General features: G+C 36.9%; 2 protein-coding genes and 1 pseudogene across 15 annotated transcripts in view; 1 reads left to right on the top strand and 2 right to left on the bottom strand.

Moving 5' to 3' along the window:
* CCDC66 (coiled-coil domain containing 66) overlaps positions 1-21,811 on the top strand; it is a 65,479-nt gene extending 43,668 nt beyond the window's left edge. For 6 of the 9 annotated variants that reach the window (XM_088028028.1, XM_088028025.1, XM_088028018.1 and 3 more), the window contains 7 exons: positions 784-928; positions 2,056-2,142; positions 17,421-17,908; positions 18,435-18,475; positions 19,499-19,743; positions 20,100-20,224; positions 21,553-21,811. In XM_088028028.1, the coding sequence (XP_087884154.1) occupies positions 784-928; positions 2,056-2,142; positions 17,421-17,908; positions 18,435-18,475; positions 19,499-19,743; positions 20,100-20,224; positions 21,553-21,639 (1,218 nt within the window). In that variant the 3' untranslated portion in view covers positions 21,640-21,811. Of the gene's footprint in view, positions 1-783; positions 929-2,055; positions 2,143-17,420; positions 17,909-18,434; positions 18,558-19,498; positions 19,744-20,099; positions 20,225-21,552 lie in introns of those variants that run through there. The other 3 variants (XM_088028021.1, XM_088028044.1, XM_088028033.1) reach the window with 3 other exon arrangements.
* LOC114214623 (poly(A) polymerase alpha pseudogene) lies at positions 13,170-17,020 on the bottom strand (annotated as a pseudogene).
* The window catches only part of TASOR (transcription activation suppressor), a 53,918-nt gene continuing 50,094 nt past the window's right edge, over positions 20,433-24,256 (bottom strand). For 3 of the 6 annotated variants that reach the window (XM_028110432.2, XM_028110433.2, XM_028110435.2), the window contains one exon: positions 20,433-23,538. In XM_028110432.2, the coding sequence (XP_027966233.1) occupies positions 23,006-23,538 (533 nt within the window). In that variant the 3' untranslated portion in view covers positions 20,433-23,005. Of the gene's footprint in view, positions 23,816-24,256 lie in introns of all 6 variants that reach the window. The other 3 variants (XM_028110436.2, XM_028110438.2, XM_028110439.2) reach the window with 1 other exon arrangement.

Here is a 24,256-nt window from a genome sequence, read left to right as displayed (position 1 = left end):
ATATATTTGCAGTGATTGGCTGGGATGGATGATACATTTTATTGCTGTGTTAGAGTTTTCCTGTGTGCTAAATGAGAGCCTTTTTAAATAAGAGTTGATACCTAGTTAGCTAGGAGAACATCTCTATTAAGTGGTGCATACAGCATAGGTATGTTTGTGTCAAGTGCCATGTTTGAGCTGACCTGACATGAGCAAATCATACAATGACATGGGATTGCCGAGGATTTGTGAGGTTTAGAGTAGAGCATAGAGCATTTCCCCTGGCCCTGGGAGATGGAGCCCAGAGCCTACATTTTCTTGATTTTTCCCATTTTCAGCCTTTACTCCACACTTAGCTGATGAAGCAGCAGATGGTCTGGGTTCTAATTACATTATGTTGAATAGGTTGAGCCAACTACTCCTATGAAATAACTATATAAGTGAAAAAAATCAAAGGATCATTTGTTTGAATTGCAAGAAATGGCCATAAACCTTGTGTTTTACCTCTTAATAATCTATTTTTAATCTTAATGGAATTCTGATGGAATTGACCACTGGTTTTAGAAACTTTAAAAACTTTAGTAACTTCAGTGGGTAAAAGAGTTCTTATATTTGTGGTCTAATACAGCTGTAGAATATGATACTAAAATGTAAGCTCCAAAAGGGAGAAACTTTGCCCTGTTGACTGTTCTCCCAGTGTCTTGAATAGTGCCTGGCACATAGGAGCTTATCTGCTCAGAATAGTCAAGTCTGTACGTGTTTGATAATTGTAGTTAATAATTTTGTGCACTTCAATATGAATAGGAAATTATGACTCTCAAGACAAATGAGCTATTCCAGACAATGCAGAGAGCACAGGAGCTAGCACAGAGGCTGAAACAAGAACAGAGGATCCGAGAATTGGCTCAAAAGGGACATGACACTTCTGGATTGATTAAAAATCTTGGCGGTAAGCACTTCACTAGAATTTTACTTATAATATCTTTTGAAGAGATTTTAAATAACTGCCTATTTTTAATACCTTTAACACACCTATTGACTAAATATCGTTTAAGGAATTTCAGATCTTGGAACTAATGTAACTTTATAATGCTTATTTTATTTGGGAAATTGCCTTAAAAGTAGAACTAAATAATGTTGCACTTTCCATTAATCTTTTATGATGTAGGAAAGATGTTGGGGTTCGAAGCCGACAGCCGAGGAAGAATTCTTGAGATGTCTTTGGTGCAAAAAGGTGGTTTTATGAAAGCACGGAGACAGGACCCTTGGGCAGAAAGAGCAGCACTAGGATCATGAGGACTGGCCCATTATATACTTTCAAGTTGTGAGGGGTTAGGGATAGTGTAAGTTTCTAAGAAATTTGGAAGCAAGGTTTCCAGGACCTTGAGGGGGCTAGCTATTGTTGGGAAAAGGTCATTTATTACTGTCTAATAAAACCTTAGTCATGAGACCCTTCAGATATATATCAGTGGGTCATATGATTGGGGGATGATTGCCAGCCTGTGTTTGGGGGCAGGCGAGTGGAGATAAAGGAAGTTTTCCAGAGGAATTTTTTTATGTTAAAGTAGAATTACAGGATCGTGGGGGTTGGGCTAAGATTGCCTTTTGCCCTTAGCAAAGTGTCAACATCCCGGCATTTGAGTTCCTAGAGCAATGTCACTGCCTATTTCAAGGACTTGTCAGTGGGCTGTAAGTAGTAAGGAAATTTAATAATTTTTCTTCTGCCTTTGTTTCCCACATCATTTTACATAAATTTTCTTAATGCTTTGTTCACAGTAGGTAAAATGTATACTTTACCCAATTTTTCTGGAGAAATCTATGAAGTGATCTCCCTATATTCAATAAGGGATAAAAATGCAGATCACTTTTTGTAAGAAAATTTAGGATAGTCCTTTTACATTCTTATTGCAGTGTTCACACTTACTAATTGTACTACAAATCTTGTGTATATTTAGTTGCTGCTACACATACTTTCTGTTAATCTTCCTGAACTGTCATTATGTTGTATAATATAGTTCTCTTGCTAGTTGATAAAAGTGGAATATAATGCATCTACTAACAACATTTCAAATTTAGGACATGGCTTGGATGATGTCAGTGGTAAAAAGAATACATGTATCAGTTCTACAACCTCTCCCAAAAAAGATACTGCTGTACAAACAGGTATTTGTTTAAAAGTTGTGATTTGGTTTAAAATTAACGTCACAGTTAGAATTAAGCTCAATTTAGAATTGAGCTGTTTAAAAATGAAAAGAAATTCACCAAAGTTTTCAATAAGGATTAGAAAATCAGTTTGTTCCTTTTTTTTTTCCTTATTTATTTGACTCCCTGCTGAGCAGGGAGCCTGACGTCAGGCTTGATCCCAGGACCCGGAGATCATGACCTGAGCTGAAGGTAGATGTTTAACCGGCTGAGCAGGTGCCCCAATACCTTCTAGTTCTATCCACGTCATTGCAAATGGCAAGATGTCATTCTTTTTGATGGCTGAGTAATATACCATCTTCTTTATCCATTTATCAGTCGATGGACATTTGGGCTCATTCCATATTTTGGCTATTGTTGATAATGCCGCTGTAAGCATCAGGGTGCATGTGCCCCTTTGAATCAGTAGTTTTATGTCCTTTGGGTAAATACCTAGTAGTGCAAGGTAACTATAACTATTTGAGGGACCCCACCCCCCGCCAACAGTTTTCCATAGTGGCTGCATCAGTTTGTATTCTCATCAACAGTGTAAGAGGGTTCCCCTTTCTCCACATATTCGTCAACATCTGTTTGCTGTGCTATTAATTTTAGCCATTTGGACAGGTTTGAGGTGGTATCTCATTATAGTTTTTGATTTGTGTTTTCTTGGTAATGAGTGAAGTTGAACATCTTTTCATGTGCTTATTTGGCATCTGTATGTCTTTGGAAAAACGTCTACCCATTTCTTTCTTTTTTTTTTTTTTAAGATTTTTAAATTTATTTGACAGAGAGCACAAACAGGGGGGACGGCAGGGAGAGGGAAAGGAGAAGCAGACTCCCCGCTGAGCAGGGAGCCTGATGCAGGGCTCGATTCCACAACCCCGGGATCATGACTTGAGCTGAAGGCAAACACTTAAGCTACTGAGCCATGCAGGTACCCCTTCTGCCCATTTCTTAATTGGATTATTCACTTTTTGGGTGTTGAGTTTGATAAGTTCTTTACAGATTTTGGATACTAACCCTTTTTCAGACACATCATTTGCAAATATCTTCTCTTCTTCTGTAGGTTTTCTTTTAGTTATGTTGATTATTTTCTTCACTGTGCAGAAGCTTTTTATCTGATGAAGTCCCAGTAGTTCATTTTTGCTTTTGTTTCCCTTGCCTCTAGAGACGTGTCTAATAAGTGCTATGGCTGATGTCAAAGAGTTTGCTGCCTGTGTTCTCCTCTAGGATTTTGATGGATTCCTGTCTCACATTTAGGTCTTTCATCCGTTTTAAGTCTATTTTTGTGAATGGTGTATGAAAGTGGTCTAGTTTCATTCTTCTGCATGTTGCTGTCCAGTTTTCCCAACACCATTTGTTGAAGAGACTGTGTTTTTCCCACTGGATATTTTTTCTTGCTTTGTCGAAGTTGACCATAGATTTGAGGGTCTGTTTCTGGGCTCTTTATTCTGTTCCATTGATCTGTGTGTCTGTTTTTGTGCTAGTACCATACTGTCTTGATGATTACAGCATTGTAATAGAGTTTGAAGTCTGGAATTGTGATGCCACCAGCTTTGGTTTTCTTTTTCAAGATTGCTTTGGCTATTTCGGGTCCTTTCTGGTTCCATACAAATTTTAGGATTATTTGTTCCAGCTCTGTGAAAAAAGTTGATGGTATTTTGATAGAGATCGCCTTGAATGTGTAGATTGCTCTAGGTAGCATATATTTGTTCTTCCAGTCCACAAGCATGGAATGTTTTTCCATTTCTTTGTGTCTTCCTCAGTTTCTTTCACAAGGGTTCTGTAGTTTTCTGAGTACAGATCCTTTACCTCTTTGGTTAGGTTTATTCCTAGGTATCTTACAGTTTTTGGTGCAGTTGTAAATGGGATTGACTCCCTAATTTCTCTTTCTTCTGCCTCATTGTTAGGATATAGAAATACAACTGATTTCTGTGCATTGATTTTATATCCTGCCACTTTGCTGAATTCCTGTATGAGTTCTAGCAATTTTGGGGTGGAGTCTTTTGGGTTTTCTACATAGAATATCATGTTATCTGCAAAGAGTGAGAGTTTGACTTCTTTGCAGATTTGGATGCCTTTTATTTCTTTTTGGTGTCTGATTGCCGAGGCTAGGACTTCTTGTACTATGTTGAACAACAGTGGTGATAGTGAACATCCCTGCCATGTTCCTGACCTTAGGGGAAAAGCTCTCAGTTTTTCCCCATTGAGAATGATATTCGCTGTGGGTTTTTCATAGATGGCTTTTATGATATTGAGGTATGTTCCCTTTATCCCTACACTGTGAAGAGTTTTAATCAAGAAAGGATGCTATACTTTGTCAAATGCTTTTTCTGCATCAATTGAGAGGATCATATGGTTCTTATCCTTTCTTTTATTAATGTCATGTATCATGTTGATTCATTTGCAAATCATCCCTACAGCCCAGGAATAAATCCCACTTGATCGTGGTGAATAATTCTTTTAATGTACTATCGTATTTGATTTGTTAGTATCTTGTTGAGAATTTTTACATCCATATTCATCAGGTATATTGGCCTATAATTCTCCTTTTTGGTGGGGTATTTGGTTTTGGAATCAAGGTAATGCTGGCCTCATAGAATGAGTTTGGAAGTTTTCCTTCCATTTCTCTTTTTTGTGGAACTGTTTGAGAAGAATATATGTTAACTTTTCTTTAAATGTCGGGTAGAATTCCCCTGGGAAGCCATCTGGCCCTGGTCTTTTGTATTTAGGAGATTTTTAGATTACTGATTCAGTTTCTTTGCTGGTTATGGGTCTGTTCAAATTTTTTTCTTGCTGTTTCAGTTTTGGCAGTTTGTATGTTTCTAAGAATTATCCATTTCTTCCAGATGCTTATTTTGTTGGCATATGATTTTTCATAATAGTCTCTTATAATTGTATTTCTGTGGTGTTGGTTGTGATCTCCTTTCATTGGTTTTATTTGGGTCCTCTCGTTTCGTTTTGGTAAGTCTGGCTAGGGGTTTATCAGTTTTATTCTTTCAAAGAAACAGATTTTAGTTTCATTGATCTGTTCTAGTTTTTTTTTATTTCTGCTCTAATCTTTATTATTTCCTTTTTTCTGCTGGCTTTAGGCTTTATTTGCTATTCCTTTTCTAGCTCCTTTAGGTGTAAGTTTAGGTTGTGTATTTGAGATTTTTCTTGCTTCTTGAGGTAGGCTTGTATTGCAGTATACTTTCCTCTTAGGACCACCTTTGCTGCATCCCAGAGGTTTTAAACTGTCATGTTTTCATTTGCTTCCATGCATTTTTTAAATTTCTTCTTTGATTTCCTGGTTAACCTCTTCTTTCTTTAGTAGGATGTTCTTTAACCTCCATGTATTTGTGGTCTTTCCAAATTTTTTCTTGTGGTTGACTTCAGGTTTCATAGCATTGTGGTCTGAAAATACACATAGTATGATCTCAGTCTTTTTGTACCTGTTGAAGGCCTGGAGTTTGTGACCCGTATGTGATCTGTTCTGGAGAATGTTCCATGTGCACTGGAAAAGAATGTATTCTGCTTTAGGATGAAATGTTCTGAATGTCTGTTAAGTCCCTCTGGTCCAGTGTGTCATTCAAAGCCATTGTTTCCTTTTCATTTTCTGCTTAGATGATCTGTCCATTGCTGTAAGTGGGGTATTAAAGTCTCCTATTTTTATTGAGTTCCTTTATGTTTGTTATTGATTGATTTATTTGGGTGCTCCCAAGTTGGGGGCATAAATATTTACAATTGTTAGATCTTGTTGTTGGATAGACCCCTTGTTTATGAGATAATGCCCTTCTTCACCTCTTGTTATAATTTTTGGTTTAAAATTTAGTGTGATATAAATATGGCTACTCTGGCTTTCTTTTGACTTCAGTTAGCATGATAGATTGTTCTTCATCACCTCACTTTCAATCTGCAGGTATCTTTAGGTCTAAAATGAGTCTCTTGTCCCCCTGCTTGTGCTCTCTCTCTCTCTTGCTGTCAAATAAATAAAATCTCTAAAAAATAAATAAATAAAATGAGTCTCTTGTAAGCAGTATATAGATAGGTGCATTTAGTCCACTTACTTTCAGAGTAATTATTTATAGATAAGAATGCAGTGCCATTGTATTGCCTGTAAAGTCGCTGTTTCTGGAGATTTTCTCTGTTTCTTTCTAGACTTTGTTGCTTTTGGTCTTTCCCACTTAAAGGGTCCCCTTTAATATTTCTTGCGGGGTAGTAGTTTGGTTGTCATGAACTCCTTTAGTTTTTGTTTGTTTGGGAAGCTCTTTATCTCCTTCTATTCCAAATGACAGCCTTGATGGATAAAGTGTTCTTGACTGCATATTTTTCCCCATCAGCACCTTGAGTATATCATGCCACTCTCTCCTGCCAGGTTTCTTTGGAGAGATCTACTGCTAACCTGATTTGTCTTCCCTTGTAGGTCAGGGATTTCTTTTCCCTTGCTGCTTTCAGGATTCTTTCCTTATCTCTATATTTTGCAGATTTTACTGTGATATGTTTTGGTGTTGGCTGGCTTTTGTTGAGTTTGATGGGAGTTCTCTGTGCTTCCCAGGTTTGGATGCCTGTTTCCTTCCCCAGATTATGGAAGTTTTCATCTATAATGTGCTCAAATAAACATTCTGATGCAGTGTTTTTTTAAAAAGTTTAGAGTTGTGCAGCCATCCCCACAATGAATTTTAGAACATTTTTATCACCCCAAAAAGAACCCCTGTGTTCATCAGCAGTCATTCTCCATTTTCTCCCTCGTCTCTAGTCATATGTAGCCACTAATCTAATCTCTGTTAATCTAGATTTGCCTATTCTAGACATTTCATGTAATTGGAATCATACCATATGTGGTATTTTGTGCCTGGATTCTTTCACTTAGTGTAATGTTTTAAGGTTCATCATGTTGTAGCATGTAGCAGTACATCATTCTTTTTCATTACTGAATACTCCATTTTATGCATATACCCCAGTTTTATTTCTTCATCAGTTGGTGGACATTTGGGTTAATTCTACTTTTTGGCTATTAAAGATATGCTGTGAACATTCATGCAGAACTTGCGTAGACCTATATTTTCACTTCTCTTGGGAGGGAAGAGTAGCATTGCTGAGTCATATATAACTGTATGTTTAGCATTTGAGGAATTCTAAAACTTTTCCAAACTGTATCATTTTACATTTCCATCAGCAGTGTATGCAGTTTCTCTGCATGTTCACCTACACTTATTATTCTCATGGTTACGAAGTAGTATGTCATTGTGATTTTGATTTACATTTCCCCAGTGACCAGTGATGTTGAACATCTTTTCATGTGTTCATTTTATTTATTTATTTTTTAAAGATTTTATTTATTTGAGAGAGAGCGAGCAAGTGCACAGGCAGGGGGAAGGAGGGGCAGGAGAGGGAGAAGCAGGCTCCCCACTGAGCAGGGAGCCTGGATCATGACCTGAGTCAAAGGCAGTTAACCAACTAAGCCTCCGAGGCGCCCTCATGTGTTCATTTAAAATGTTTAAAAATATGATAAGGTAATATCCATGTTGGGCATTATTATTATAGGTCTCCGTGCTTATTGTGAATCCTTTCAACCCTTTATGTATCTTTCTGGGAATTTTTTTTTTTTAAGCTTCCAGGAAATCCTTTTAACTTTACACTTTTTTAAATTTCCAGGGATAATTGACATATAACATTAGTTTCAGGTGTATAACATAATGATTCTATATTTGTGTATGCTGCAAAATGGTCACAGTAAGTCTAGTTAACCTTCATCACCCCATTAGTTACAAAATTTTTTGTGATGAGAACTTTTAAGATTTACTCTTAAATTTGGAATTATTTATTTTTTATTTTTTATATTTTATTTATTTATTTGACACAGAGAGAGACACAGCGAGAGAGGGAACACAAGCAGGGGGAGTGGGAGAGGGAGAAGCAGGCCTCCCACTGAGCAGGGAGCCCGATGTGGGGCTTGATCCCAGGACCCTGGGATCATGACCTGAGCCGAAGGCAGATGCTCAACGACTGAGCCACCCAGGCGCCCCTGGAATTAATTATTAACTGTAGTCACTGTGTTGTACATTACATCCCCATGACTTATAACTGGAATTTGTACCTTTTGACTCTTCATCCCTTTTGCCCTTCCTTCCCCGCCCACCGCTGCCTTTGGCAGCAATATCTGTATCTGTGAGCTTCTGCGTGTTTTTTTGGTGTGTATGTTTTTTTTTTTAAGATTCCACATATAAGTGAGATCATTATAGTATTTGTCTTTCTCTGTCTTTTCTTACTTAGCATAATGCCCTCAAGGTCCATCCATGTGGTTACAAATGGCAAGATTTCATTTGTTTTTATGGCTGAATAATATTCCTTTGTGTGTGTACACACATTACATTTTCTTTATATATGTCTGACACTTAGGTTGCTTCCATGTCTTTACTATTGCCAGTATACATGGGAATGCATGTATCTTTTTGAGTTAGTTTTTGTTTCTTTCAGATAAATATCCTCAGGTGCAATTGCTGGCTCATGTGGTAGTTCTTTTAATTTTTTGAAGAACCTTTATACTGTTTTCCATAGGGGAAATTTACCAATTTACAATTCCCACCAACAGTGCATGAGGGTTCACTTTTCTCCATTACCTTGCCAACTCTTATTTCTTCTCTTTTTGGTACTCAGCATTCTGACTGGTACCAGGCTGTATCTCACTGTGGTTTTGATTTTCATTTCCCTAATTAGTGATGTTGAGCATCTTTTTATGTAGCTGTTAGCCATCTGTAGGTCTTCTTTGGAAAATTGTTCAGATCTTCTGCCCATTTTTAAAATCAGATTGTATCTTTGCTTTTGCTGTTGCATTGTATGATTTCTTTATATGTTTTGGGTCAATATCCAAATATTTGCACATATTTTCTCCCATTAGTAGGTTGCCTTTTCATTTTGTTGGTTTCCTTTGCCCTTTGCTGTGAAGAATGTTTTTAGTTTGATACTTGTTTACTTTTACTTTTGTTGCCTTTGCTTTTGGACTCAGGTTAAAAACAAAACCATTGCCAACATCAGTGTCGAGTTTACTGGCTATGTTTTCAATTCTAGGGGTTTTATGTTTCAGGTCCTATATTCAAGATTTTAATCTATTTTGAGTTCATTTTTATGTATAGTGTAAGATAGTAGTCCAGTTTCATTATTTTGCATTTGACCGTCCAGTTTTCCCAGCACTATTTACTGAAGAGACTGTCCTTTCCCCATTATGTATTCTTGGCTCCTTTGTTGTAAATTAACTGTCCATATAAGTGTGGGTTTATTTCTGGGCGCTCTGTTCTGTTCTTTTGATCTGTGTCTGTTTTTATGTTAGTACCATACTGTTTTGATTACTATAGCTTTGTAATGTAGTTTGAAATCAGGTACAGTGATGCCTCCAGCTTTGTTCTTTCTCAAGATTGCTTTGGTTATTTGGGGTCTTTTGTGTTTCTGTAGAAATTGTGGGATTGCTCTATTTCTGTTGGAAAATGCCATTGGAATTATGGTAGGAATTGCAGTGAATCTGCAGGTTGCTTGGATAGTACAGACATCTTAATATTAATTCTTCCAGTCAGTGAGCATGGAATGTCTTTGCATTTATTTGTGTATTCTTTAGTTTTTTTTAGTAATGTCTTAAAGTTTTCAGTGTACAGGTTTTTCACCTCCTTGGTTAAATTTATTCCTAGGTATTTTATTTTTGATGTAATTGCAAGTGGGATTTTTTTCTTAATTTCTCTGACAGTATTAGTGTATAGAAACACAACAGAGTCATGTATATTGATTTTTATATCCTGTACCTTTATGGAATTTGTTTTTTTCTGACAGATTTTGGTGGAGTCTTTAGAGTTTTCTAAATATGTATAATGTGTCATCTGTAAATAGTGACAGTTTTACTTTTTCCCTCTCCAGCTTGGATGCCTTTTCTTTTTCTTGCCTAATTGCTGTGGCTAGGATTTCCAGTATTATGTTGAGTGAAAGTGTGGAGAATAGACATCTTTGTCTTGACCTTGATCTTAGAAAAAGCTTTCACCTTTTCACTGCTGAGTATGATGTTAGCTATTGCTTGTCATACATATAGTCTTATGTTGAGGTATATTCCCTTTATACCCTCTATATGAGAATTTTTATCATAAATGGATGTTGAATTTTGTCAAATGCTTTTTCTGCATCTGTTGAGATGATCATATGATCTGTACCTTTCATTTTGTTACCATGTTGTATCTCGATTTATTGGCAGATGTTGCAACATCCTTGCATCCCTGGAATAAATCCTACTCGATCATGCTGTTTGCTAATATTTTGTTGAGGAATTTTACATCTATATTTATCATGGGTATTGGCCTGTAATTTTCTTTTCTTGTAGCATTCTTTGATTTTGGTATCAGGGTGATACTGGCCTCATAAAATGAGTTTGGAAGTGTTCCCTCCTCTTCTATTTTTGGGAAGAGTTTGAGAAGGATTTGTATTAATTCTTCTTTGAATGTAGGGTAGAATTCACCAATGAATCCGTCTGGGCCTGGTCTTCTATTTGTAGGGAGGTTTTTTAATTACTGATTCTCCTTACTAGTAATAAGTCTATTTGGAGTTTTCTTTTTGGTTGTATGTTTCTAGGAATTTATCCATTTGTTCTAGGTTGTCAAATTTGTTGGTGTGCAATTGTTCGGATTAGTCTTATGATCCTTTGTATTTCTCTGGTATTGGTTGTAATGTCTCTTTGATCCTGATTTTGTTTGAATCCTCTCTTATTTTTTCTCTTATTTTTCTTGAAGATTCTAGCTAAATTTGGTCAGTTTATCTTTTCAAAAAACAGCTCTTAGTTTCATTGATACCTTCTGTTGTCTTTGTAGTCTGTATTTCATTTATTTCCATTCTGATCTTTGTTATTTCCTTCCTTAAAACTGACTTTGGTTGTTTGTTCTATTTCCTTGAGATTTAAAGTTACGTTATTTGAGATTTTTCTTGTTTCTTGATGTAGGCATTTATCACTCAGGTTTCCCTTCCCTCTTAGAACTGTTTTTATTGCATCCCGTAACTTTTATTGTTATATTTCCATTTTAAATTGCCTCAAGACATTTCTTTTGATTTTTTTGACCTATTGGTTAAGTGGGATGTTATTTAATCTCTACATAATTGTGAATTTTCCAGTTTCCCTCAGGTAATTATTAATTTCTAGTTTCATATCATTGTGGTTGAAAAAATGCACGATGTATTTTGAATTTTCATGAGTAATATTAAGACTGACTTTGTGGCCTACCATGTTCTATCCTGTAGACTGTCCCCTGTGCACTTGAGAAGAGTATGTATTCTGTTGCTTTTAGAGTGAATGTTCTGAATATATCCATGAGGTTCATCTGGTCTAACATTTAAGGTCTTATGTTTGTATTTTTTACTTTATGTCTAGATGATCTATCCGTTGATGTAAGTGGGGTGTTAAAGTCCCCTATTATTATTGTACTTCTGTCAGTTTCTCTCTTTATGTGTGTTAATATTTGCCCTTTTAGGTGCTCCTGTGTCAAGAGTATAAATATTTACAGAGGTTAAACTCTTATGTTGGATTGACATCTTTATCATTATGTAATGCCCTTTTTGTTTCATAATTACTGCAGTCTTTGTTTTAAAGTCTATTTTGACTGATAGAAGTGTAGCTACCTTCATTTTCTTTTCCATGGGCATAGAACATCTTTCCCCATCCCTTTATTTTCAGTCTCTGTGTGTTTCCTTCTGAAGTGAGTCTCTTATAGGCAGTCTAATTTTCTTATCCATTCTTGTCTTTTGATTTGGAAAGTTTAGTACATTTACACTTAAAGGAATTATTGACAGGTATGTGCTTATTGCCATTTTGTTCATTGTTTTCTGGTTCCTTCTTCTCTTTTCCTTTGTTTTGATGATTTTATTTATTTATTTATTTATTTATTTATTTATTTTAAAGATTTTTATTTAATTGACAGAGAGAGACAGCAAGAGAGGGAGCACAAGCAGGGGGAGTGGGAAAGGGAGAAGCAGGCTTCCTGCCGAGCAGGGAGCCCGATGTGGGGCTCGATCCCAGGACCCTGGGATCATGACCTGAGCCGAAGGCAGTCGCTTAACTGACTGAGCCACCCAAGCACCCCTGTTTTGATGATTTTAATAGTATTGTTAAATTTTTTTCTTGATCTTTTGTGTATCTCCTATAGATTTTTGCTTTGTGGTTACCATTAGGCTTACATATAACTTAAAGTCTGTTTTAAGCTGGTAACAATTTGAGTGCATTCTAAAGCTCTACCTCACATCTTTTTATCTTTTGTATCCCTTAACTAATTATTCCAGTTAGGGTTATTTTTACTACTTTACTGTTTTAACCTTCAGACTGAGTAAACATTTTTCAGACTAGCTTTATAAGTGATTAATCCAGTACTTTTATTTTGTATTAATGTTTACTAATGAGATTTTTATTTTCCTATGTTTTCTTGTTGATTCGTGCCCTTTGTTTTCAACTTGAAGTCCTTTTCACATTCCTTTAAAGACCAGAGTGGTGATAAACTCTTATTTTTTGTTTGTTTGGGAAACTTTTTACTCTCCTTTAATTCTGAATGATAACTATGCCACGTAAAATATTCTTGGCTAGAAGTTTTTCTTTCAGCACTTTGAATATATTGAGCCACTGTCTTCTGGCCTGCAAAGTTTCTGCTGAAAAACTAAAATTTTTTTTTTAAGTTATCTACAATTTTATTTTAATATAATCTAAACACATACCATTTAGAAAATACCAAGAAAAATTTAAGTACAAGAGTTGCTGCTGTTGCATTTGGATAAAGCTGGCAAGTTCTTGCTACTAGCATAGCCCAGGAAACACCACCGAGGAAACCTAATATATTGGAATAGATGTTGTGGCGTTTGGCCCACAGTTTAATAGCTCTCAGAGTTAACCTGAAGTTGTCAATGTTTGGTACTAGATGTAAAATTTCATTGGTTACCCTGCAACCGTTAAGACTTCTTATGCATCTTAGATCTAAATTCTTTTTTTTATTTTATTATGTTATGTTAATCACCATACATTACATCATTAGTTTTTGATGTAGTGTTCCATGGTTCATTGTTTGCGTATAACACCCAGTGCTTATATCTAAATTCGTAAGCAGACTGTCATCTCGTAAGTCCAAGTCTTCTGGAATAGTCTGCAGTGCTAGTCTTGCAAACAAAATATCAATCTCTATCTTATCAAAACACAGTTTGACAACTGGTACAAATGCCTCTTCAACAGCTCTTAAATCTTTCACTTCTTCCTGTAATTTCAGCTTACCATAGAATGAGGTGAAAAAGTCATGTCGATCAAAATGTCTTGGTGCAACACATAGTATGTACTCCTAATCTGTAAGATCCAAATGTAAAAATTTTTCCTCCAACATTTTCAGTTACAGATTGTGGAAGATTCTTGCTTACACTGATTTCTCGTATCCACTCTTTTACCAGGTTATTTAATTTTCCCAAAATTAAAATCCTGCGCTGCACTTCCTCTTCCTCTTCAAAAACTCCAAAGGGCTTCAGAGTCTCAATTAGTGTCTGCATAAGCAGGCAGTCTCGTTGGGGGCTGCTAAGCTGATAGGAGAGGTTAATGCCATAGTGCTTCTGGCGTGGCTGTGTTCGTTGTGATCCCTGCGTTGCGTTGTAACTGGAAACAGCACAGTCCCCTGCGCAGGCACCGCCCAGTCACACCCCCCCACATCCCCCCAACTCCACTGCCCTGGACACCCACTGAGGCAGGAGGGAGGTGGGATCCCAGGACCCTGGGATCATGACCTGAGGCGAAGGCAGGCACCCCTCTGTCTTGGTTTCTATGTATCAGATGAAACATCTGCCTCTCCCGGGATTGAAGGAAGGGCCTCACGTAGGCACTGAACCTTATTGTTCAACCCTACCCTAGCTTTTGGTTGTCTCTCAAACATTTGTGATAGTCCATGCAGCCAGTTTTATTTTTAAAAGCTCCCAGTAGTTGAGTGTGCCAAGACTGGTCAGTGTACTAGAGGGGAATATCTGAGTCAGTATGTAGATTTAGGCTGAGTGGAAGCCAGACCTTCAGGCAGCAGCTTTTAACTTATATATACAGTCCACTAGGACCACAAGCAGAAGCCCCCTGGCCTCTAGGGCCTGGTGATCAAGTGGCACCCCCTACATAGCAGCTGCAGAAACCAGGGTATGACATAAAATCCAGGGCAACAGACTTGTGTAAAAGTTCCCTTCCGGGAGATATTGGCGCTCTGGAGTCAGACAGGAAAAGCATGAAGATGACACCTGCTGGGTGGAGTGAGGTGGGGGATGGGGGGTGGGACTCTAAAGATAGCACCTGTTAGAGGTTCATGGTAGGCCTAGAGTTTTACTTTTTATTTAATTTTTTTAAAAGATTTTATTATTTAATAGCGAGAGATCACAAGCAAGAGGGGGAGACAGGGACCGCTGAGCAGGGACCTTATGCAGGACTTGAACCCAGGACCCTGGGATCATGACCTGAGCCAAAGGCTGCTGCTTAACTGACTAAGCCACCCAGGTGCCCAGGCCTAAAGTTTTAAGTGAAGATAGTGCCTGCCAGCCTTAGTTCCCTGGAATAGTATCACAGTAAGTCCCTAGATACGTGGTAAGTTAGATGCCTGCCCCTTAGGCCTACACTTTATGTGAAAGAAGTTCATTTACTTATATTAATAACTCTGGGTACTATTGGCTGCCTCTTTGCTGGGCCCTGGAGCAAGTTAGTCCACACAATAGCCATTTTTTCCTTCCATTATAGCTTTGTGGGTCTCATAGACATGAGCCCTATTGGCTTTCAAAGCTAGATGTTTTGGGAACTCCTCTCTCAAGAGCAGGTCTTAAAAGCTCAGGTGCCCAGTGTAGGGTTCAAACCCGTCGTACCTCAGGGAGCAGCTCTGGGTTACTTACCTGAAAGCTGCTTACTTACCTAAAATTACTCTGCTTATGAGCTCTTGGTATTTTTTGATACTTTGCTCTTAAGCTTGATGAATCTGGTTCAGTCCCTTCCCTATGTCCAGAAAATTCTGTTGAATTGTATGAATCCTACACATTATTTAAGGGAAAGTGAAAATAATTCTTTAAGATAGTGAAATTATGTGTATTATCACTGGGTGGTTTTAAATAAGAGAATTTAATTGGTCAGGGTCCCAGAATCGAGTAATTCAAGATGGTTTATGTAGAAAGGGACCATTTCCAAAGGACTGGGTGTGAGGGAATCAGAGACAGTTCATGACTTTGGTGCTAGTAGCAGCTAAACTGATTACCAGAACCTAGAAGGCAAAAGTTGTGTTAAAGGTAACTTTGAGGGGAGCAATGACCTTTGGTAAAGGGACAGAGTCAGCCTCAGGTCAAAACAGGGAATGAGGCGGTGCAATAAATATCCTGACTTCATTCTCTTTCCTCCCTTTAATCTGCCAGTGAACCCTCTTGACTGAAGTTGGAGGACCCCAGGAACCCACTGATAAGGTTCATACCAGTTTAGTTTGCCAGGGCAGAGAGTCAGGGTAGAAAAAGGCATTAAGTGGGTATAGAGTGGCAAAAGAAAATATCCGGTATTAGAATGATGCAGGCTGGGCAGCCTTACTGGGATTGGTCCTAGAGCATCTCCAGCCTGGAATAACACACCTAGTAAGTGTCCAGGATAAGAGACCAATAACTGGACTATTAATTTTTTTTTAATGTGTAGCACAGAACTTTTTTCATTAGTTGTGTATTTAAAATTTTAATCATGAGTGAAAGAAAACCTTTTGTAAAACTGTTCAACTGGTTTCATAGCTGTTACAGCTAAACACCTCTCTAAACATGTAAGAAGGAAAATTCAGAAGTCTTTGAGTAAACTTTTCCAATGCTGTATGTGATTCAGCAATGGTCTGCAGGCAGAAATGGTATATGAGTCATATGATCTAAAAGTACAAAAAACACATGACTTTTCATTAGCAACATTTCCCTAAAATTTGGTTCCTAGGAGGGAGATAGAAGACATTTTCCTAGCACTTCAGACAACAGAAGGACATTTTCCAGATTCTGTATGTTTATGTACTTTAATTTCAAACCAAGTTATGAAAATATTTACCATCTCAAGAGAGTTTTTTATTGTTTTTGATGAAAAATTTGTCAGTTACCATTGAAACAAAATTTAAGACTTTTGCTGAGAAATACTCTTAGATATACAAGATGATATTATATATGGCTTTTGTATATTCTAAATGAAAATTAGGATAGTCCTGTGAAAAGTTTCTTTTAAAAAATAGTCATACGTGAATGCTAAGAATGAATCATCTGGGGGCACCTGGATGGCTCAGTCGGTTAAGTGTCTGACTCTTGATCTCAGCTAAAGTCTCGGGGTTGTGAGTTCAAGCCCCACATTGGGCTTCACGCTGGACATGGAGCCTACTTAAAGAAAACTGAACCATCTGAAGTGTGTGGCATGGATGACCTGGGCATCTTGCTGAGTATAAGCTGGGCATGGGGTCAGGGAGGAGTGCACAGAAACACAAATATCCTATAGCTCTACTTGTGTGAGGAATCTAGGGTGGGGTGGACAAATTCATAGAGATGGAAAGTAGAGAGGTTGCTGGGGGATGGGAGGGAGGGTGGAATGTGGAGTTACTGCTTAGTGGATGCAGGCTTTCTATTTGGGGTAAGTCAAAGGGTCTGAAATTGTGGAGCACTGTGGGTTTGCTTGGTACACTGAAGGGTTTAATGTAAGATTTAGAACCCTTGTGGACTATTGGTAGTGTAAAATACTGTAGTCACTATAGAAAACATATAGCATTTCCTCAAAAAATTCAAAATATAATTACTCTATGACCCATCAATTCCCGTTCTGGGTATATACCTGAAAGAAGTGAAAAGTAAGAAGAGATACTTGGACACCAGTGTTCATAGGAACATTAGTCACGATAACTAAAAGGTAGAAGCAGTCCAAATGCCCCTTGGCAGATGAATGGATAAACAAAGTATGGTATACACCTATAATGGCATATATTACTCAGCCTTAAAAAGGGAGGAATTATGACACATGCTATATACAAATAAATGGTTGAACTTCGAGGACATTATGCTAATATGAAACAAGCCTGTCATAGACAAATACTGTATGATTCCACTTATATGAGGTACTTAGAATGGTCAAAATCATAGAAACAGAAAGTAGAATGGTGGTTGCTAGAAGCTGGTAGGGAGAATGGAAAGTTGTTTAATGGGTATAGAATTTGTTTGGAAAAATAGTTAATAAATTCTGTTTTACAACAATTAAAAATTAATCCTCTGAAATTCTTCTTTAGATGACTTAAATACAGGAGCATTCACCAATGCAGAATCATGCTGTCGAACAGTAATAGAGAGGGAAATTCTAAATTGTTCATCTCCTGAGATTCCTGCAGAATTTAATGAACAGTTTAACACTAAGAAAGACAAAGAGGAACTTACAATAAATCAGGTTAAAGGAGTCAACTTAGAAAAAGAAAACAGTTGGCATAATGATCAGTGTAATGAGTTTGGAAGGACAGAGAAAACACCTATGAAGAAATGTCCTAAAAGGCCTGATTGGAATATAAATAAACCACTCAAAAGGTATATTCCAGCATCAGAAAAGTACCCTAAACAGCTTCAAAAGCAGAGAGAAGAAAAAAAAGTAAGAAGGCAGATGGAACTGCTTAATTTGGTAGAAAGAAATAATCCTGGACATCTCTCTCAAAATAGAGGCACTTCACCAGTTCTTCCTTCATCTCAAGAAACAGAGCCAAGGTTCAGGTGGCATCTAATCAAAAAGGTAAAACTTTCTTAAAAATATTTTAAAGTATGTATTGGTGTTTCTAGATTGAAAACAGTTACCCACATGGTTATTTTGACAAGGCTGTTCAAGAGTTTAAGAAATAGGCTTTAGTTTATACCGAGGTTGTCAAACGATGGCCTGTGGGCAAATCCATCATGCTGCTGCTTTTGTAAATCAAGTTTTATAGGAACACAGCCATGCTCATTCTTTTATGAATTGTCTGTGTCTGGTTTAGAGTAGCTGGAAGAGACCACCACATGGCCCACAAAGCCAAAAGTGTTTACTCTCTGGTCCTGTATAGAAACACTTGACACTTATACCCTATATAGATTAATGTTATTCATTGTTCAAATAGCCATTCAAAACTCTTGTTTGTAGACAGAGGATAATTTTGTAAGGTCAGGAATTACTGCACTGGTTCCGTGACTGGAACAATACAAAATCTCATTCTCCGGTTTTCAAAAATATTTGTGGAGACATATGGCAGTACTGTTACTCCTGTCTGCATTTATCTACCCTTTAGGAAGAAGAGCCTCTGAAAATTAATTCTTTCGGCAAGGAAAGGTACGTTATGGATTGGATTGATTCCATAGCTACTTAGTGCTGTGTGGGACAAAGGAAGTACAAATATTTGCTCAGAATATAGGTAAGATCAAAGCACATATATATATATATATTTGAAGTCAGTAACAGGAAAGTGTAGGGACTTAGAGGTGGGAAGTAGAGGTTTAAGGGAAATGTGGCTGACATTCTACCTGAAATTTGAAGGCCCAGTTTGGACTGGGCCTAAGCATGTAGGTAGGAATGTACGTGAGTTATTGTCTGCAAACTTAGCTAAAGTAGTTTTGACTTGGGGCACCTGGCTGGCTCAGTCAGTCAAGTGACTGACTCTTGGTTTCATGAGGTCATGGTCATATCGGGGTCATGGGATCGAGCCCCACGTCAGGCTCTGTGCTTAGCGCCGAGTCTGCTTGGGACTCTCTCCCCCAAATAAATCTTTAAAAGAAAATAAAACAGTTTTGACTTTCCAGTGATGTCAGCAGTGGAATAGCCCTTCTGCTTTGATTGAGGAGGTTATGAAGAAATGACTAGTAGGGATACTAGTTCATTTAACCAGGAGATTTAGATGGTTAGGAATTTTATTCTGTGCCTTTGTGCATGAACCAGGTGGTTTAGAGTTGTGTCAGAATGTGGCTCTAACAAGAAGTTTGGTTCGCATGGTAAGTAGATTATTGTGAATTATCTGAGAAGAAACATTGGGCTTAAACCAGCCCAGCTAGTGTTGATCCTCACTTTTCCTCTATACTGTATATATCCTTGCCAAGTAAAGTCATCCTGTTGCCATTTTAGGAAAAGCGTCATAGAACTCACTTCTATTCCTAGTGTTCCTAAAGGTGTTACACTGTAGACTAAATTGAAATGTGATTAAAGAATAATTTAAAATACATAATTTTGCATTAAAGCTTCTTAGTCCCTAAAGGTGTTACATTGTAGACTAAATTGAAATGTGATTAAAGAATAATTTAAAATACATAATTTTGCATTAAAGCTTCTTAGTCCTTAATTGTGCTTTTTTGAAAAAAACAGGTCTCAGTCACCACCACCAGTTCCAGTGGTGAAAAACAGAGCGCAACAAACTCAGACACTAAAAAACCGTAATTATGAAAGAGAGAATCTGATCTTAGAAGATAGTCAAACAGAAACATCACCTGGGCTTTCTGAACCATCTCATTTTATCCCCTATGTCCGAACCAGTGAGATTTATTACCTTGACCCAGATGCACCTCTCTCTAGGCCTTTAACCCAGGATCTTCAATACCAAACTCCACATGGTAGGTAAACAGAAGTATCCCTTTCCCCCAACACTAAATTCAGAATCCAAACTAATATTCTTGCCCTTAGTCAGGAGGGGTAGAATTTCTCTTTTGGGGTCTATTACTAAATTTTTCTTTTTAAGATTTATTTATTTGACACAGCGAGAGCAGGAACACAAGCAGGGGGAGCGGGAGAGGGAGAACAGGCTTCCTGCCGAGCAGGGAGCCCAGTGTGGGGCTCGATCCCAGGACCCTGAGATCATGACCTGAGCCGAAGGCAGACACTTAACGACTGAGCCACCCAGGAGCCCCCATTATTAAATTTTTAATTTTAGAGATTGTATTTGACTTATACCACTTTCTTCTGTCTTCAGACTGTGACCAAGAACACCGGCAGCTATTGGATTCTGATGTCAGAGACCCACTTCTTAATCCTAACTTGGTGAAAAACAGAGATCGACAGCAAGCAATCCTTAAGGGACTATCGGAACTGAGACAGGTAGGAGCTTTTTCACCAAGTTTGGATGTAACTTTTCTGTGTATGTCTAAGGGAAGGCTATATATTGGAAGGGCTAATTTACTTTAAAGGCCTAATTGAACACATCCCACTAAAAAAAATTCACTTGTATATTAATCTTAAAAGTTCTTTCCTTCAATTTGATTCACATTGCCATCTTAAAATACTCCAGTATGAAATCATGAGACAATTGTAATATTAAGACAGTTTTATTTAATGAAAAACATACATTTGAAAGGGTAAACATGAAATAAACCCTAAAACCCAAGATAGAAAATACAAAATTATGCTTTAATAAATTTAGTAATGCAGTTCACGTTTTTTTTTAATTGAATGTGTTGGCAGTGTTCAGAACAGAATATTGATGCAAGTCCCAAAGAATAATAAAATTTGGTGTGAAAGTATACACATAACCTCCTACCCATCAGACTACATCTCCTCCTCCCAGATCAGTTATTGTCACTTCTCGTTAGCTTGCTCAGGCAATAATAAAATCTAGTAACACATTCAATATTTAAGGCTATAACCTTTATCAGCTGGCCTTTAAATACCTATCCCTAATCTTAGGAAAAATAAACTGCCACTTTAGGAGTGCCCTTTTCCATGTCCAGTCATTTACATATGCCTCTTCCATTTCAAGTTGTCAATTCAAGTGTTGCTTACCCAATTTGTTCACATAGAGCTAGAAAATCACAATAACAGAATTATAAAGTATCCTTTAGTTCTTTTTAAATGCTAGCTTTGGTTACATATAGATTATGTAACAAGCAGTAAATATTTCCAATTTTCCTTTAAAGTGACAAGGCACTTTTTTTAATAGAGGTAAAAGTTGTGAGGTTAAGAGGCAGGAATATATACCATGTACATAGTGACCCACCTGTACAGTAGCCACATCTTATTTCACCAGGGCCTTGTCTAAGCCACTAAGGTTAGTGCAGTCAAGATAAACACTGGATGTTATTTAAGGGAGACTCCTTCAGTGCGTCTCATTACCATTTTAAGAGCCTTTAGGGGATTTCACAGCCCCATAGTTATCGGAGACTTGGAAAAGTCATCCCTATTGGTTTTTATACTAAAAACATAATCTTACACGTATGTAATAGCTACACAATATCCAAGTGAGAAAGTCTGATGTAGGTTTTTTGAGTGGTTAAAATTCATCATGACAACGATAAAGCTATGGCCAAGTAACTGAACTGATTACAGGTTTTCAAAGTAAATATAATTCTGGATTAGCAGGGCTAAAATGTAAAATAGGAATAATTTGCAAGTCTGCTGCACACCTTACTAACATATCAATGTGATTTCAGGGCCTTCTCCAGAAGCAAAGGGAATTGGAAACTAATCTCATGCCTTTAGCTGCAAATCAAGAAGAGAATTTTAATTCTTCATTTTAAATGTAGAAAATCAAATCCTTCACATTTGTTGCTTCTGAATTATAAAATGTGTTCATTGCATAACTGTATTTTCCAAAATTTTAAAAATGCTTATTTAAAACTTGTACGTTATGTAGTACAACGCTGTGTGTGTGTATATATTTTTTTACAATAAAACAGACATTTTTGTAAAGCTAGTAAAAAAACATTTTTCTGCTCTATCGCAATCTAGGTATTTAAACACTTTCTACTTACCTTAAGACAGGTTTCTGACCTGTTCACAGACCATGTTCTTCTACACTTACGTAGCTTATTATTGAAATACAAGTTAGGTATTTGTTCTATAAAAAGATTTAAGAGGTTAGAACTCTTCCAAGTTCTTCTGAGGTGCCAAAGGAAGGTCTGACTTTAGCTCAGTATTTCTTCTCTATAATTCCTGTTTTTAGGACTCTACAGAAACATTTTACAAGTTTGCATTTCTAATGCAGTTATTAGCGACACGGTTTGAAAATTGATCATATACTTTGTGAATTTTAGGTTATTTTTAGTAAAGCACTTAAGTTTTCACCACCTCAAAAATATACTTACATTTTTCTAAGACTACGAATTCAAAAATCTATAGCAAAGTTGTCCCAAATTTGTTTAGTGCCTTTAATAAACAGAAGCCTATCTATCTTTTGGAAATATGAAATTGAATTTGGTTAAGTCAAGGACCATACTAAGCACTGAAAATTGTAATGATCAAATACCTCAAATAAAAGGTTGACTGAAAATTTTACGAACAGGCAATTTTTACATGGCTAAGCCTAAAGATAAAAATAATGCTGCCTGGCATTAAGTCCTAAGTCTTATATACATAGTTTATCATCTAAACTGAAACTGCATTCATTGTTAGATAAATCTTGAGGTATTGAGCCAAAATCCTTTATATCTATTGACATCACTGGCTTATACCTGTATAAACACTATACAGAAGCTTAAACAATAGTCGATTTGTATGTCATTTCAGCAAAAGTAGTTGGTATCATCTGACTGGCGGGGGCGGGCGGGAGAAAAAAGCCATTGTTCACTATCCTTTTGCAAATTATCTAATTTTATATATAAAACAGGCTTCAATTTGAAGCCCAAGTACAGGTAACATATATATGTAAAACTTAAAAAGTGCCAACATGAGATAATTCAAGTACAATATATGTTAAAAATATATATATTTATTTCAATTTTCAGATGCTTCAACTGTTACAGGCCATCATGATTTAAATAAGAGGAAAAAAACATTGAGGAAGGACAAGAAACGTTTTGTTTAGAGAATGAAATATAAATTGTTAATTCACTTATAACAGAAAAAGTTCGTAACAACCTATTTCAAAAAAAAAGCTTGCTATAATTATTTCTCTTTTGAAAAGGGCTTGGAAGAATCACTTTTCCCCCAATTTAATGGAGATGGAGATTTAGCTCTATCCAAGCTTTGAGTGTAAGCAGATAAAAAGTAATTTTCACTTTCTTGAGACTGACTTGATGAAAGGGCATATGGTGTCCCCAAAAATGTCTGATGCGTGAGAACATTAAAATGACTAAACTGATGGGACATATTTAATTGACTGTGATAAACCTGAAAGTTGCTATATGAATCTTGTTCAGTTGCACTGCTGTTCTCTCCTTCAGAGCATACTATAGCAACAGAAGCGCTCTCTTCAGAATCAATTTGATAAGTCTTATCTTCTAATAAACTTTTTTGCACGTCAAGAGACGACTGCAACTCAATTTGAATATTCTTATTTTGATCTGTTCCACGTGATCCTTTGGTCTCTTTCGCCAATATTTCTGAATGAAAATTGCTGCATACTTCTATTTGTGAGATTTCATCCCCTGAATCCAGAGACATATCCTCTTCATCCTTTTCATCGTTTTCTAAAAGAGCTACATTTAAAAAACAAAAAGTCCTCCTCTATTGAAATACACAATTTGTTTAAGTTTTAAAATTATACACTACTCACACAATATAATGCGTCAGGGTCTGCAAGTCCACAATCCCTTAAAGCTTGGTCTTCTGCCACAAGTTCACTTAGTCACAACACTCACACTAGGTGTGAATGTCCAGATAATCCGATGCTAAAAGCTTCTGCGAAATGTGTTCACGTTTAATGTTGGGAAATCCCAACTCCCAGCTCCAAAGGGGTTAATGTCAAAACAGCATCTAAAGTTACACGGTAATTCAGTATTTGACAAGACAAATACAAAATAAAAATTTTGACATCTAGCTTCATTGGATTACGACTAAACTGGTTAGTTCTAGCAAATGTTTGATCATCTCTGCTTTTCATCAAAAACAAAGTACGTACATCTTTCATTTAACATAAAACCTGGAACCAAAGCAGAGGCCATCTCACAAAACACTAAAGCTATGGATATATCCCTACTACCTTGTACTTAAATTGCTATATACATCTGGGGAGAGTCTGCAGCCCAATACTAAATTCCCCATTATCTGGCGTCCTCCTTTTTAAAAACAGAACCCCTTTGCTGACAACAGCAGCCGATAAAGTTTATATACCCTCAAAAAGAAAATGCCTACTCTGGTAGTATGTAGCATACTTAAAGAGTTTGTATTGATTACAGTATAATAAATGAGCAAATT

This window comes from Eumetopias jubatus, unplaced genomic scaffold (genome assembly GCF_037043125.1).
Source record: "Eumetopias jubatus isolate StellerSeaLion01/CBP00866 unplaced genomic scaffold, mEumJub1_p1.0 scaffold_1, whole genome shotgun sequence".
Taxonomy (NCBI): domain Eukaryota; kingdom Metazoa; phylum Chordata; class Mammalia; order Carnivora; family Otariidae; genus Eumetopias; species Eumetopias jubatus.
This window is presented reverse-complemented; position numbering and strand designations above follow the sequence as displayed.